We start from the raw sequence: 15,389 nt of genomic DNA on the forward strand, positions 1-15,389 counted from the left end.
ACATATCTTTATCTGTGGTACATATTTTGGAATTGGTAAGTACTTTCTGGGTTGAAGGTTCCTCCACTTTGACTGTTGGCAACACATCTCATTATGTTCTGCTTTATCTTAGTTGGAATTTAACTTCTAGGAAATGTCCCTTGACTCCCATAGCAAGTACCTTTTATTACACCATAGCACAAATGCAATGCCTTTCCTTGTTATTAGCATTTAGAACATCTCAAAAGGGTTTTTTGTTTGTTTGTTTGTTTGTTTGTTTGTTTTCTACCAGACTCTAAACTTTTTATGTTAGGAGGAACTTAGAACAATGCCTGTAATAGACAGTAAGAAAACAAATGTATTTGCTCAATGAATTCACTACTGTTTCTCTACTTTTAAGTATCCCTCTGTTTTCTGCACAGAAAGTTCCGACATCCTAGCCTTAGTATGCGTGATTTGTTGTGATTTCCCTCTGGGTCTCTCCACCCTCTGCTCAGTAAATGTGCTGTGCTGTTTAATGTCTCCACATCTCTGTGGCACTGTGCCTTTTGTCTGTGTGTCTTTTCTCACTTGTGTCTGGGAAACTCATGCTCTGTCTTTTCTCCTTTTATGATCTGGAAATTGTTGCTCTTCCTTTGCTAATTAACTCAAGCTTTTCTAGAAACCCCTTTGGACTGATATCAATATATTTCTTCTTAACACATTTACCCTACTCTTTATTTATGTATCTCACAGCAATCATCGTATTATGCTGGGATTGTTTCTATGTCTCTCAGCATCAAGCTATCACGTACCTAAGGATCAAAATCAGTTTTTTTTTTTTTTTTTTTTTTTTTGAGGGGGTAGTAGTGGCAGGGTTTTATTAGGTAGTGCGGCTGGCTTGAAACTTGCCAAGCAGACCAAGCTGGCCTTAAGTTTACAGCAATCCTGGGTTTGCTTTCCTAGTGCTGGGAAGTCTTAGCTGAGGTTTCTGTTGCTGTGAAGAGACACCATGACCATGGCAACTCTTATGAAGGAAACATTTAATTGAGTTGGAGGCTTACAGTTCAGAGATTTAGTCCATCATGGCAGGGATCACGACAGCATACAGGCAGGCATGGTGCTGGAGAAATAGCCAAGTGTCCTACATCTTGCAGGCAACAGGAAGTTGACTGACACACTGGGCATTATCCTGAGTATTTGAAATCTCAAAGCCCACCCCACAGTGACACACTACCTTCAACAAGACCATACCCACTCCAACAAAGCCACGCCTCCTAATAGTGCCACTCCCTATGAAATTTTGGGATGATGGGGGCCAATTCCATTCAAACTACCTCATGGGATTACAGGCAGATGCCACTGCATGCCCAAATTATCTTTTAGTCTTTACAAATCCAGATCTCATCACAGTATTTAGTCAATAGCAGAAATGTGATAAACATATTAATTATAATATTTTCTTTTTTTAAAATGTATTTATTTTTATTTTATCTACATTGGGGTTTTGACATGGTGTTAGGTCCCCTCGAACAGGAATTACAGGCAGTTATGAGCTGCCATGTGGGTGCTGAGAGTTGAACCTGGGTCCTCTGGACAAGCAGTCAATGCTCCTAACCATTGAGCCATCTCTCTAGCCCCATAATATTTTCTTGACTAGCCTGATTTTAAGGAAATTTTCATAAGTATCTTTGCAACAACCCTGCTCATTATCTACTAATTACTAAAGTAATTACTTGTAGAGTTTAGAAAGGTTAAATAACTCGTCTAAAGCCATGCTGCTAATAATTTGTGGAATAGAAGTTTGAATGGGCTGGAGAGATGGCTCAGAGGTTAAGAGCACCAACTGCTCTTCCAGAGGTCCTGAGTTCAATTCCCAGCACCCACATGGTGGCTCACAACCATCTGTAATGAGATCTGGCACCCTCTTCTGTATAAATAATAAATAAATAAATATTAAAAAAAAAAAGAAGAAGTTTGAACTTAGGTAATTTGATTCAGAGGCCAGGCAGAAGAGAGAGAGGGAGAGGGAGGGGGAAGAAGGAGGGGTGGAGAGAAAAAGGGGAAGAGAAAGGGGTGGGGAACATGTGTATTATAGGCTTGCAAATAGTTGTATATATGCCTACGATAGACTTGTGTCAGGGAGGGGTGGAATTGTGGCGGGAAGAGCTGGTTGAGGCTGAATCACTGGTATTCTAGTATATTATGGTAAAGCTAAAGGACTCTGTTCTGTGGCTAATGAAATTCATTTAAAAGTTAGGTCTTAGAATTAAATAATAATGCTTAGAAAGGAATCTCTCTGTGTGTAATGGGAATCCTGGTAAAGGAGGCAACCGGGCAGCTTTGATAGCAGAAATTAATCAGATAATTCACTCAGTGGCATTTATTATGTATAGCAAACTTGAACTAAGTTGATATTTGGAAATAATCTGTCAAAATATTCTGTAATCAAGCATCTACACATGTATACTATAGAACAGTAATTTAGTCTTTATGTTTGTTCTTTGGTGTGCATTAATACGTTACCATTTTTAAGTGTCTCCTGCTATAATTCTATAATATTTAGACATAAAATTAGATACATTTAATTTTACTCTAGCTCTAATAAGTTTACTGCTTGCCAAACCCTCCCTCCTCAGGTGCTCCTAATTTCCTCTCTCAGGCCTTCAAATTAAGATTTTTATGTTGGTTAGCGGAGAAGTTTAGACTAGGGAGTCTGAACGGCATAAGGAAAAGACAGCGGTGTCCAGCACTTGGTGCTGAGATGGTAACTGGGGTGGTAACTCATTCATCACCGAGTTCTGCACTCTAGTATTCTTTCAAACAACTCTGCTGGGCCACATAACAATTCCTCAAGGATGTCCTCTTTTGTCTAGATACGAGTGGACCTCAGTTTGTACTCAACTTTTTGTGACATCTCTTCCTTATTTTTCCTTTATTGCAGTTGGATTCCTTCTGAGAAAGTTCTAGAAGAGCCCCAAAGAAATCTTATTTACACTTGTTATAATGTATTGTGTCTTCGTAGTATTAATGTTTTTCTTTTCTCTTGCTTAGGGCTTTGAGTCATGGGATATTCAGAACTAAGCAGGGTTTGAGAGAGATTAATGAAATCTTTTGAATGTTGTCAGCACATACTATTGATATCTTGGTAATATTAACTGATATTAACCAGACTATAGTGGCTGCCTGCTACGTGTCTGTCCTGTGCTAAATATTTTGCACAGGTGATTGGTAATAAGCACGTTAATACTAAGGTAAGCTGGCTGCCTTTAAAGATGGGAAACTGAAGCTAAGCGAAGGAGTGACAGCCCCAGGGTCTCACAGCTGGTAAGTGACAGAACCTGAGTTCAGCTCCCACTTCGTCTGACTCCAAACTCTAGAGACTTACTCCTTCAATGACTGTCTCTTAACGACCGATGTTGTAATAGTTTAGGAGTGTATAACTATATGGCAGCAAAAATAGAACAAAAGATCAGGACTATTGAATTTCTAGTTTTGAATATCACAAAATTTTATTTTAGCCTTCAACAATTTGAAATGGGACGACAGATGAATTTGTTAAAATTCTAAATGGGATTATTTTTAAATGTTTCAAATGGAGAATGGATAATCTTATTTCAAGTCCATGGTCATCAAGAATGAGTTTTCTGTCTCCAGCTTTAAGACAAAATTGGCTGCAGCATTGGCAAGATGTCGGATCAAGCATGATGCTCTCTCGATTTACCAAATCCTCCCGGAGACAGTCAGGAGACAGGAGCAGAGGGCCTCCACTCTGCCTCTCTATGCTTGGATAAACACTGGTAAAATCAGGTATGCACGTCAGGCCACTTCTCATCCTATTTCAAAATCCTGTTCTCTTAAGAGAATGTAATAAATATTTCCTTCCTAAGGGGTGAGGCCACATTAGGGAAATGATTAGAGCCACAGTTTAACTTTAGCTCTTACCATCAATTTACTAAATTGATAAGATTCTATTAATACGCTACACTTTCTGTTTCTAATTACCTTTTAACTTTGCTAAAATTGTTTTTATCACATGCAGTATGTATCATGATATTTTTTACTGTTGCAGGAACGAAAGTATTAATGTTAAATACGTTTTAATGCATTCTGTTTGTAATTATGTTTGTACTTACAGCCCTGAAGAAGTTTATAGTAGTTTGAGGAGAAAAGGTTATAATAAAGTCAAATCTGTATTGCATCTCGATGAGAAAGTGTTTGCTGTGGATCAGCATTGCTATGATGTCTTGATTTTCCCATCTCATCTCAAAAAAGATCTTGCAAACATAGATCTTTTCAAAGATTATAAACTCATTTTTCAGGTAAACTACTGTTTACTTACATTGTGAATCTGAAGAGTCTTGTTTGCCCAAAGAATCCTTGCACTTGAAAATGAGTTTAAGGTGGATTAACTCAGTGCTCTCGGGTTATCCCTCCCCTACACCTATATTCTTCTGTTTTCCTGAGATAAGATCTTGTTATATAGTTCAGGCTACCCTGGAACCCTTTGTCTTGCTCAGGCTAGCCTCAAATTCCTGGCGGTCATGCAGCTTCGGCCTCTCAAGTGCTGGGATTATAGATCTATGCCATTATGCCCAGCTCCCACCCCCATATCCTTAGGTAGAATCTCTTTTCCTTTCTGCCCAGTTTCCTTTTATAATTTTCTCAAACATCTCCGTTTTAAACTGAGCTAGCAGCAGTTTAGATGCTGGTGTAATTGGGAGTTAAAAATGGTAGTAGTGGGTGAATGGGGTTTCATTAATGGAAACTAAGGGACTGGAGAGATGGCCCACAGGTTAAGAGAGCACCTACATCAGGCATCTCACAACTGCCTATAACTTGGGCTCCAGAGGACCTGATGCCACCTTCTGGCCTCTGGAGGCACTGCATTCATGTGCACAAATCCCCACACAGCCACATAATTAAAAACATTCACAACTCTTAATCCCAGCACTCGGGAGGCAGAGCCAGGCGGATCTTTGTGAGTTCAAGGCCAGCCTGGTCTACAGAGTGAAATCCAGCAAAGGTGCAAAGCTACACAGGGAAACCCTGTCTTGAAGAAAAAAAAAATCACAACTCAAAAGAATGGAAGCCAAGCCATAATAATCTATAAATTTTGATGTTTTAGGATTGGTTTGTCACTATACAGGGAATAAATGGTATACATAATTTAGGTTAAATGAGTAAGCCTTTTGTTTTAAATATATTTATCAGTTATCTTTGTTAACTTTCATTTAGACATATATTAAGATGCTTCACTAAAATGGATCAGGTACCTTTTCAGAATTCCTACCAAGTGTTTATTTGCATTTAAAGTAAAAATAAGTCATCTTATTTTTCTGTTACACACTTTGAAATTCTAATCATACTATTCTCTGTAGGATAAATCTCGAAGTCTTGCTGTCCACTCTGTAAAAGCTTTATTAAATATGGATGATGATATCTTAATGGTCAACACAGGCTCATGGTACACAGTTGCCCATATGTCAATCTTAACAAATAATAATACTTCAAAAATATTTGTATGTGGGATACAATCACCAGATAAGGAACCTGACGTGAAGAAACTTTTTACAAAAATGGGATGTCAAAGTATGTACAAATATTATTTGATGATTATTGTTCCAAAAGAATCTAGAAATAGTCAAGTGCTTGAATTTACTGTCTTTGTAATATAAACTGTATGTGAACTAGTCTTCTAAGATTCTCACAAATCTACACCAGGCTGTTTGTATTTAATATTGGGTTAATAGGTCTAGGTTAAAGTAATTAGCACCTAAGTATTTTGGGATGTAGTTTGCTTTTCTGTCTGACATAATAACATCTGATTCAAGGCTTATCGTTTAATAGATAAGAAGATGTTAATGCAGATGTTTAATTGACAAAGGGAACTTCAGGAAATAGAAATGAAGTCTTTTATGCTCCCATTTTTAAAGTTCTCATTGGGTCATGAGAAGACCACACTTTACTAGAGATGCAGTAAGACTGAAAAGTAGACAATGTGGCTGGCGGAGTCACAGAGCCAGAGAAACAATCTGTATGAAATTGCAGGATTGACTAGGAAAGGCAGCCTGGAAATCCAGGATTTCACTCAGAACACAGAAGTGTACCCTGGGAGTGGTCAGTCCTTGGTCCTCTAGCAAACTGAATCCCCAATGTCTTCCCTCTTAATTTCTAATTGAGTTAAGGTGAGGTTACCTGGGGCTTATAGTAAGCAGTCTTAGGTGGGCCCACACTACCTGCTAAAAGCAAAAGTAACCCCTCTGGGGGGGAAAAATCCAAGTTCAAGTTATCTCCTAAATATTTCCAAATGCAATGTCTAGTGCTCAGTTAAAAATAGATACAAAGAAGGGAAGATGTGGCTCAAAAACACTGAACTGAAAAGAAAAGAGACTATATTATTTTAGCCCTAAACCTGAGAAACGATAGATAGGACTCAAAGAGAGGACCCTAGACGGGAGTGAGACCCACCGAGGACTCAGATACTGGATCTGTCAGCTGCGGACTTTAACTGGAGCTAATGGTTCCAAGCTACTCAGCTAAGTTAATACTGCAGACGTCACAGTATGGCTGCTGGAAGGCAAAGCATAGCCAGCAGCCAGGCTCACCATCAGTAACTGAAGAGACTGATGGTAAGCTATAGACTTTGACCAATAACGCAAGCCCAAAGAAGATTCTAGAAATATAAAAATGCGGTGTGTACAATTAAGAAATACAGAGGTTGGGGGAGCCCAGTGAGGGGAATGTGTACACAGCATTGCACAGCATGTTCATAGCATGGACACCACCCTGGGTGTGATCTCCATTACCAAATAAAAGGAAAAAGAAGAGAAGAAAAGACTTGAGAAAAATTTCAGACTGAGAATGGATACATCCATGCATACATACATGCCTGAGCCAGCTCCCCCCATACACATGTAGTTATAAATAAAAAATAAATGTTAAAAAGAGGGCCAAACGTATAAGAATATACTGAAAGCGAAGCACAAAGGAGAAAATTTGATAATATGTAAAAATCCACCACAATGGATGCAGTGTAAAGGGGGTAAGGAACACGAGGGGACAGGGAGGGTCTAGACACCGCCTGCACATATAGTACTTCCCTTATGACTAAGGCCACCCTGCAGAATGCTGAGGAATACATCTTCTTGGTAAACTATGCTAGGAAGAAAACTGATACTTCATTTCATGTGCACAGCTAGAATCTCCTAGAACATGTTACAGGAAAAGAGTTCTTCAAAAGAATGTATAATATGTTTATCATAGAAGAGTTATTAGCTAGACATCAGAAAATATTAAAAGTTCTGTTCAGTAATAAAATAAGCTATAGAAGAAGTATATCAATTGATTTTAACAATAATACATAAAAATTCTTATGAATTAACAATAAAAAACCACATGCTTCAGGATGGCAAGATAGCTCCCTGGGTTAAAAAAAACCTGCTGTGTAAGTCTGATGGTTTGAGGTCAATCCCTGGAACCTTTATAAAGGCGGAAACAGATTCCAATGCCCTTAAGTAAGTTGTCTTCTGACCTCTGCGTGTGCACATGACACATGCATGCACACACACTCACACACACACACACACTCACACACACACACACACACACACACACACACACTAATGAGAATAACAATAATAATAATATATCCCATATCTCAATAGAAAAAGTACAAGAGACACAGCCATATATTACACACAAGAAAGAATATACCCAGAGCAAAATCAAAACAAAAATTTACATTAAAAGTAACAAACCTCAATGGTAACCAGAGAATTGTAATTAGAATTATAATATTGCAACATTTTAATCTTTTAACATTTAACATTCATGCCTACAGAATGATTAAAATAGAAAAGATTGGCAATACCATGTATTGACAAGATAAAAAAAAGCATGAGAAATGTTCTAATACCACTTGTGGAACTGTAAATTTAAGTAACCAATTGAGAAAAACTAGTTATTTATTAAAGTTGCATGTATACCTGTACACCCAGAATTTCAGGTCTGTGTTGATTACTGCCTTGTGCAGTAATATTCATAGGAGCATTATATATTTTCTAACAAAATACTGGAGGCAGACTAATTCATAAGAAGTGAGTTGTTTAGCTCACAGACGACACCAGCATCTGCTGGCCCCGGCAGGGCCGGTCTACATCACAGCTTGGCAGCTGGCAGAATTGTGGGGCCATGTACAAGATGAAATACATGGTCAGAACAGGAAGCCAGAGACCACAGAAAGCGAGTTATGCTATCTTAAAATAGTCCACTCTCATAGGAATTGAGTCACTCAATAAGACCCTCATTAGTTCCTTCTGGGGGTAGTGTCCAAAATCATCTAGTTACTTTCCATGAATCTCACCTCCTGGAGAGTCCATTTTTTATTTAAATACTGCCACATTGAAAACCAAGCTTCTAACACATCAACTTGTTGGTCACAGACTACATCTAAACTATAACATGTTACTTTCCATAGCCTCAAACTAGAGACAACCTCAATATCCATCTAATGGAATTTTACATGGAATAAACTATTACCATACCTAATAACACGAATAATTCTTACAAATGTAATAAACATCTTCTAACTAATATGGAATAGATTTTTAAGACAAGTAGTGTTAGTGAGATTTAGAGCAGCAATATTAATAAGAACTATCTACACAAATTTTAATGATTTTTTCAACAAATATTTATTGACGTATGTTATATATCTACCTTTCTGCCTATCATTGTCTTAGAGGTCATGGCATTAATTTTGTTCTGTTTTGTGAATACAGCTGTGAAATACAGTTTCACTCATAAAACTTACATTGTAGTATGAGTATGAGAAGAACAAGTGTTTAAAAAGTACACACACACACACACACACACACACACACACACACACACACACACACTAGACAGTCCTTAAACCCTTGATCTTCTTGCCTCAGCCTACAAATGCCAGGATTACAGGCTAATTTAGTTTGATTTCTGTTGCTGTATAAAACACTCTGATAAAAAGCAATTTGGGGAGTAAAGGGTTTTTATTTTAGTTTACACTTTCAGGTCGTAATCCATCCTTGAGGTAAGCCAGAACAGGAACTCAAGGCAGGAACCATAGAGGAAGGCTGCTTACTGTTTTGTGCTCAACTAGGTTTCTTGTACAGTCCAGGTCCACTTGCCTAGGGATGGTGCCACCCACAGTGGTCAGGGCCTTCTTACATCAATCAAGAAGATGCCCCCAAAGACATTCTCACAGTTCAATCTACTTGAGGCAATTTTTTAACTGTTAGTCCCCCTTCCCAGGAGACTCTAGGTTGTGCCAAGTTGACAATAAAAACTAACAACAACAACACCACACACACACACACACACACACACACACACACACACACACACACACACACCCCTCACAGAGCAGTCAGGATAAATAAACAATATTTACAAATAAGTATTTAATAAAAGGGATTTTGGGCTGGAGAGTTGACTCAGTGGTTAAAAGTACTATTGCTCTTATAGAAGACCCAGGTTTGGTATCTGGCCCCTACATGGTAGATCTCAGCCATTTGTAACTCCAGTTTGAGGGGATCCAACACCCTCTTCCAATCTCTGGGAACCAGGCATGTATGTGGTGCCCATACATACATGGAGCCGAAACACTCATATACATAAATCTAATGTTTTTAATAAAAAGGGGGGGAGGCAAGCGGGTTGGCTTCGTAGTTAAGATCATGCACAGCTCTTGCAAAGGACCTGAGCAGTTCTGATCACCCAAGTTGGGCCACTTACACCAGCCTGTATCTCAGTTTCAGGAGCTCTGGTACCTTCTTCTAGCCTCTGGGAGTAACCGCACACATACACCCACTTAAAAATCAAGCTTAAAACAGAAAGAAAACCACTTGATTGGCTTTGGGATGTCAATGGAGAAGACCGGTTTCCTTTTCTAATTACATCGGGTTTAGTTTCTGTGGGGCTGAGGATTTGGAAATGAAGAGTAAAGAGTACAATCCCATGCTGCACTCAGATTTTTAATGTTTGACGTGAGTTTTTTGTTTATTCTTCCTTCCCAGATATTGAGATCCTTCCTGAGACATTTATTGGCCTCGAATCCAAGGACCACAGGCTACAGAATGTCAAGGTCATTCTGCTGTTGCCTCGCTGTTCAGGACTAGGTGTTAGTAACCCGGTGGAGTTTATTTTAAACGAACATGAAGGTACTTGTTTTGATTTCTAAATTAATGAAATTCGTTGACTCTAACTCATCAATTTCAACATTGGAGAATTAATCTTAGTTTTTATTTTCTGTATTGCTCTTCAAATTAGTTGTATTTAGTGTATAAATGGCTTATATATAGCTCTTTGAATGACTATTTCATAGAAACTTGGAGAAAACCAATATTAAATGTTTTCTATATTCATTTTGAAAAACAATAAAAGCTAAACATAATTACCTTTATTGATGTTTCAATTTCGAGTCAATGTTTTAATATTATCAATCACGTTAGTAGGAATTTTCTGTAAAAATTTATATTGTTAGATACTTGATTGAAAAATAGTGTGTCAACAGCAATATATGAAAAGTACCTATAGTACTGTATTTAAAAGTACTTATTTACTTTTCAAAATTTAGATACAAGTTTACTTCAAGATCTTTCTCAAGGCGGTCCACCAAAAAGTAAACTTCAGATTCTTGTTCAGCAGCAATATGAACAGCTAACGCATGCAATGAAATGTAAGTTTATTATTAGTGCTGGTTTATTAAAATACAGTGTTAGTCTTTGAATCGTAAACACACACTTTGTTTATCTATTGGAATAAAGCAATAATTTGTGGACCACAAGCAAAATTTCAATCTTAGTGTCTTCAAATGAAATGTTCATTTTAATAAATTTAGTAAGTTTTTTAAATATATGCTTTACTCTCATAAGCTTAGTTATCTAGTATAACTTAGTAATTTATTAATCTGAGGTAAAATAATTCTGTGAATCTATAACATTACATTTATTTATACCTAGTCTTGCGGTGTAGTCCAGCTGAGCTTGCCTCAGTCTCCCAAATGCTAGGGCTATAGGTCCGTGCTACCATGCCTGGTTCGTGAGAGCACATTTTCGCCTTTCCTACTCTGTCCTGGGACTTCTCCCGTGGTGTGATTCTTCTCTTGTCATTCTGTCCATTCCTGACAACTTTTCAACAGTTTATTATGCTTTTTTTATTTACTTATTTGGAGACAGGCTTTCATAGCCCAAGCCAGCCTGGAGCTCTCCTGCTTTGCGTACTGAGTTCTGGGATTACAGGTCTGCATTTCCAAGCCCAGTTAAAGCAGCCCTCATATCGGCATTCTTCCTGTGGAGAGAAGAGAGGCGCAATTACAGATAAAGACTAGATCTCCCAGCTTGAAGTTTGAGCAACAACTTTTTTTTTTAGCTTTTAATTTTTTATTAAGAAATTATTCATTTTACATACCAACTATAGATCCCCCCATCCACCTCCTACTTATCCCAAGCCTTATCACCCATCCCATCCCCCATCCTCTCCTCCGAAAAGGTAAGGACTCCTTATGGGGAGTCAGTAGAGCCTGGTACATTCAGTTGAGACAGGTCCAAGCTCCTCCCCCTGCATCAAGGCTGTTCAAGGTGTCCCGCTGTAGATAATGGGCTCCAAAGAGCCAGTTCCTGCACCAGGGACAGATCCTGATCCCACTGCCAGGAGCCCCTTAAGCAGACCAAGCTACACAACTGTCTTGCTTATGTAGAGAGCCTAATCCAGTCCCATGCAGGCTCCACAGCTGTTGGTCTAAAGTTCATGAGTTCCCACTAGCTTGGTTTGGTTTTATCTGTATGTTTCCCCATGATGATCGTGATGGCCCTTGCTCATAGAATTCAAGCTGAGCAACAACTCTCGAAGCACACACATCGCTCTTCAGTCCCTCCATGCAGATCTGAGTGCCTCCACTGCTCTTCTACATTTGGATGCTAAGATCTAGACATCTATGAGAATCCTAGCCAAACATGGTACCCCAGGCCTATTGATCCTAGCACTTAGGAGGCACAGGCAGGAGGGTCAGTTACCATTGGTTACATAGCAAGTTTGAGGCCAGCCTGGGCTACATGACATCCTGTCTCAAAAAGTAAACCAACAAATCAGTGTGTTTTCTTTTACTTCAGTGTAAATTTATTAAATGTCTCTGGTGGGCCAGGTGTCAAAAAACTGCATATTAGGCTTATAAGTGAGAATCCATAGTTGGATTTTTTTTACTCTTTGCTCTTGTGAGTGCCTGCCACCCAGCTCCCAAATAATCACATGGAGATTTATTCTTTCTTTCTTTCTTTCTTTCTTTCTTTCTTTCTTTCTTTCTTTTTTTTTTTTTCGAGACAGGGTTTCTTTGTGTAGCTTTGCGCCTTTTCTGGAACTCACTTGTTAGCCCAGGCTGGCCTCGAGCTCACAGAGATCCGCCTGCCTCTGCCTCCCAAGTGCTGGGATTAAAGGCGTGCGCCACCACCGCCTGGCCAGATTTATTCTTTCTTATGAATGCCCGGCCTCAGCATGGCTTGTTGCTAACCAGCTTTTCTTAATTTTAAGTTATCCCATCTACCTTTTGCCTCTGGGCTTTCACCTTTTTCTGTTTCTGCATATCTTTTCTTTCCTTCTTATTCTGTGTCTGGCTGTCTGGCTATAGGCTGTGTAGTTGGGTGGCTGGGTGACTGGCCCTGTCATTCTCCTCTTCTCCTTTTCTTGTTCCTTCTCTTCTCTTTTTCTCCTATTTATTCTGTCTGCCTGCCAGCCCCGCCTATCCTTTCTCCTGCCTGGCTATTGGACATCCAGCTCTTTATTAGACCAATCAGGTGTTTTAGGCAGGCACAGTAACGCAGCTTCTCAGAGGTAAACAAATGCAACATAAAAGAATGCAACACATCTTTACATCATTAAATAAATAGTCCTCGGCATAAAAGAATGTAACACATCTTTAAATAATATTCCACAACAAGAATACTTATGAAAACTCAAAGATGAGTCTGTAGGAACAGAACTTACTAATACTGATCCAGTGTTCATAAGGAAAAGTAAGGCAAAACAGCATGAAGGAAGTCTTCCCTTGGAACTGAACATGGACACAGCCATGGAATGAGCTGGGTGGGAGGTTAGGAGCCTGTAAGTAATGTACATTTACTAATGAACTTCTACTAAGTTTAATGGAATAAGGCAGAGAGTGGTGGAACATTCCACCTGCCATCCTGCACAGCCTCTGCACACGTGCACATGTGTGTGAGGAGGAGAGTGGTGGAATATTCCACCTGCCATCCTGCCAGCCTCTGCACACGTGCACATGTGTGAGAGGAGGAGAGTGGTGGAACATTCCACCTGCATCCTGCACAGCCTCTGCACACGTGCACATGTGTGTGAGGAGGAGTGTGGTGGAATATGACTCAAAGATCCATTTGAAATCAACGATGTGAATGATGGTCTGGTCCTCTTACTATTTATGAAAATATTTTAAATATATTTGGATGCTGGCTGAACAGTTATGAGTTGCCAGTCACCTCACTCTGTGCTTTATTATCCGGTCCTCATAGAATCTTCTTCCTGAGCGTCTCTGCCTTTTTTGACCAAGGAAACAGGGAGAGGGAATCAGAGTTCCTCCTTCCCCTGCCATCTAAGCCTCACAGCCTTTCACAACCCTCTGCTCTGAATTCGTCCAAACCCACATGCTTCTATCTCTAAACTAGCGGAGGCAGTGAAGTCAAGAAGCCCCCCAGGTCATTGCCCATCTCTGGTTGCAGGTGTCCGGAACTCTGCGTAGCCCTTGTCTGCCCTCCTCTCCCAGTCTGTGCTCACTGGAACGAGAATGGACAGGAATCCCCTACACTGTAGCTTTTCAGAGTTAAAGGTGGACATGGAGGTTCTGCAGTTCCCCCGCCCCACCCCACCCCCGCACTGCCATTCAGTTAGGGACAGTATCAGCAGCCCTCCAAGAAGGGTGACATGATAATGTGCTGTATTTATTGTGTGGGGACTCCATGGGTCAGGATAATCAAATTCTTGTTTGTATAGTCTAGCTGAATTTACTTACTGGTCACTGTTTACAGAACGAATACAAAGCTCTGTTGTAAAGGGGAGCCATTCAGGGGGGACAGTGAGCAGGTGAGGGTGCTCGCCTCTGTGCCCGATGGATTGAGTCTGATGCCTGCCTGGACCTCCATGGAAGGAGAGAATCAGTTTCCACAAGTTGTCCTCTGAGCTCCACGTGTGTGTGCCATGGCACACACACACACAAATGTGATTTTTAAACTAAAAAAATAAAGGGGACGTATTTAAGCATCCATAGAAGTCATTTCCATCACTATCTGGTGGTACTCATTAACAAATGTGTGTCTGGAAACAGCAGATTTGCACTGGGTCACCCTACTGACTCTGTCTTCTTTCGATACAGTTACTAAAGTGCAGGCCGTTGTTTACTGCACATGTTCTGTTTATACAGAAGAAAACGAAGCTGTTGTTATGAAGGCACTGGAATGTCAAACCCAGGGGATTAAAATACAGCCTTACAGGTACGGAAATGACACTAACCACTGTCACACAAAGACTTGAAAAAGACAAGTATGATTTTTAGAGTTATATAAGTATTATACTTTTTTTTTGTTTTGTATTGTTTTGGTTTGGTTTTGTTTTTCGAGACAGGGTTTCTCTGTGTAGCTTTGCGCCTTTCCTAGAACTCACTCTGTAGCCCAGGCGGTCCTAGAACTCACAGAGATCCGCCTGCCTCTGCCTCCGGAGTGCTGGGATTAAAGGCATATGCCACCCTTGCCTGGCAAGTATTATACTTTTTTTTAGGATTTAATAAGATGAAACAACCTAAATTTGTACAGCTTTAAAGTGGATTCTATAGAGCTTTTGAATGAACACTTTAATAGTTTTATATGTGTTTTGTGTGTGTGTGTGTGAGTGAGTGTGTGTGTGAATATATACAGATGGTCTCAGGGATTGAACTCAGGTCAGTAGACCTGGCAGCCAGCAGCTTTACCCTGGTTCATGAACATTGCATTGTACATAAAATGAGTCTTCTGGTTTTGTTATTGTAAAGCTAAAGGCATTTGACTTTGGTTTGGCTGATTCCTGAATAAACGGGGTCCAAATTTCATGTCCTTCTTAGATACATGTATTATTCCACAGAGGAAAAATAAGTATACAAAGTATTTTTAGAAAGTAGACAGAAAACTGGATGTGTATTATCTTAAGCTCTTTTAGTATTTTATACCCACTGGGACATTGGTAAAACTGATGAAGGTGTCTATGGCAGCTTCCAGATAAACTACAGCAGTAGAGTCAGGGGACGGAGAGGGCATTAATGCTAACTACAACCTGAGCTGTGATGGTTCACATTCCAGTCTCCAGCCCTTGGAAGGCTGAGGCAGGAGAGTTGCCACAAGTCTGAGGCCAGCCTGGGC

At 39.7% G+C, this 15,389-nt stretch overlaps 1 protein-coding gene across 5 annotated transcripts in view; it reads left to right on the forward strand.

Annotated features, from left to right (window-relative positions):
• Positions 1-15,389, forward strand: part of Nsun7 (NOP2/Sun RNA methyltransferase family member 7) — a 46,085-nt gene that overhangs the window by 17,868 nt on the left and 12,828 nt on the right. For all 5 annotated transcript variants that reach the window (XM_037209066.1, XM_037209067.1, XM_028882258.2 and 2 more), the window contains exons 5-10: positions 3,616-3,768; positions 4,097-4,280; positions 5,340-5,550; positions 10,017-10,160; positions 10,577-10,678; positions 14,375-14,492. In XM_037209066.1, the coding sequence (XP_037064961.1) occupies positions 3,616-3,768; positions 4,097-4,280; positions 5,340-5,550; positions 10,017-10,160; positions 10,577-10,678; positions 14,375-14,492 (912 nt within the window). The remainder of the gene's footprint in view (positions 1-3,615; positions 3,769-4,096; positions 4,281-5,339; positions 5,551-10,016; positions 10,161-10,576; positions 10,679-14,374; positions 14,493-15,389) is intronic.

Source organism: Peromyscus leucopus, chromosome 10, assembly GCF_004664715.2.
Source record: "Peromyscus leucopus breed LL Stock chromosome 10, UCI_PerLeu_2.1, whole genome shotgun sequence".
NCBI lineage: Eukaryota > Metazoa > Chordata > Mammalia > Rodentia > Cricetidae > Peromyscus > Peromyscus leucopus.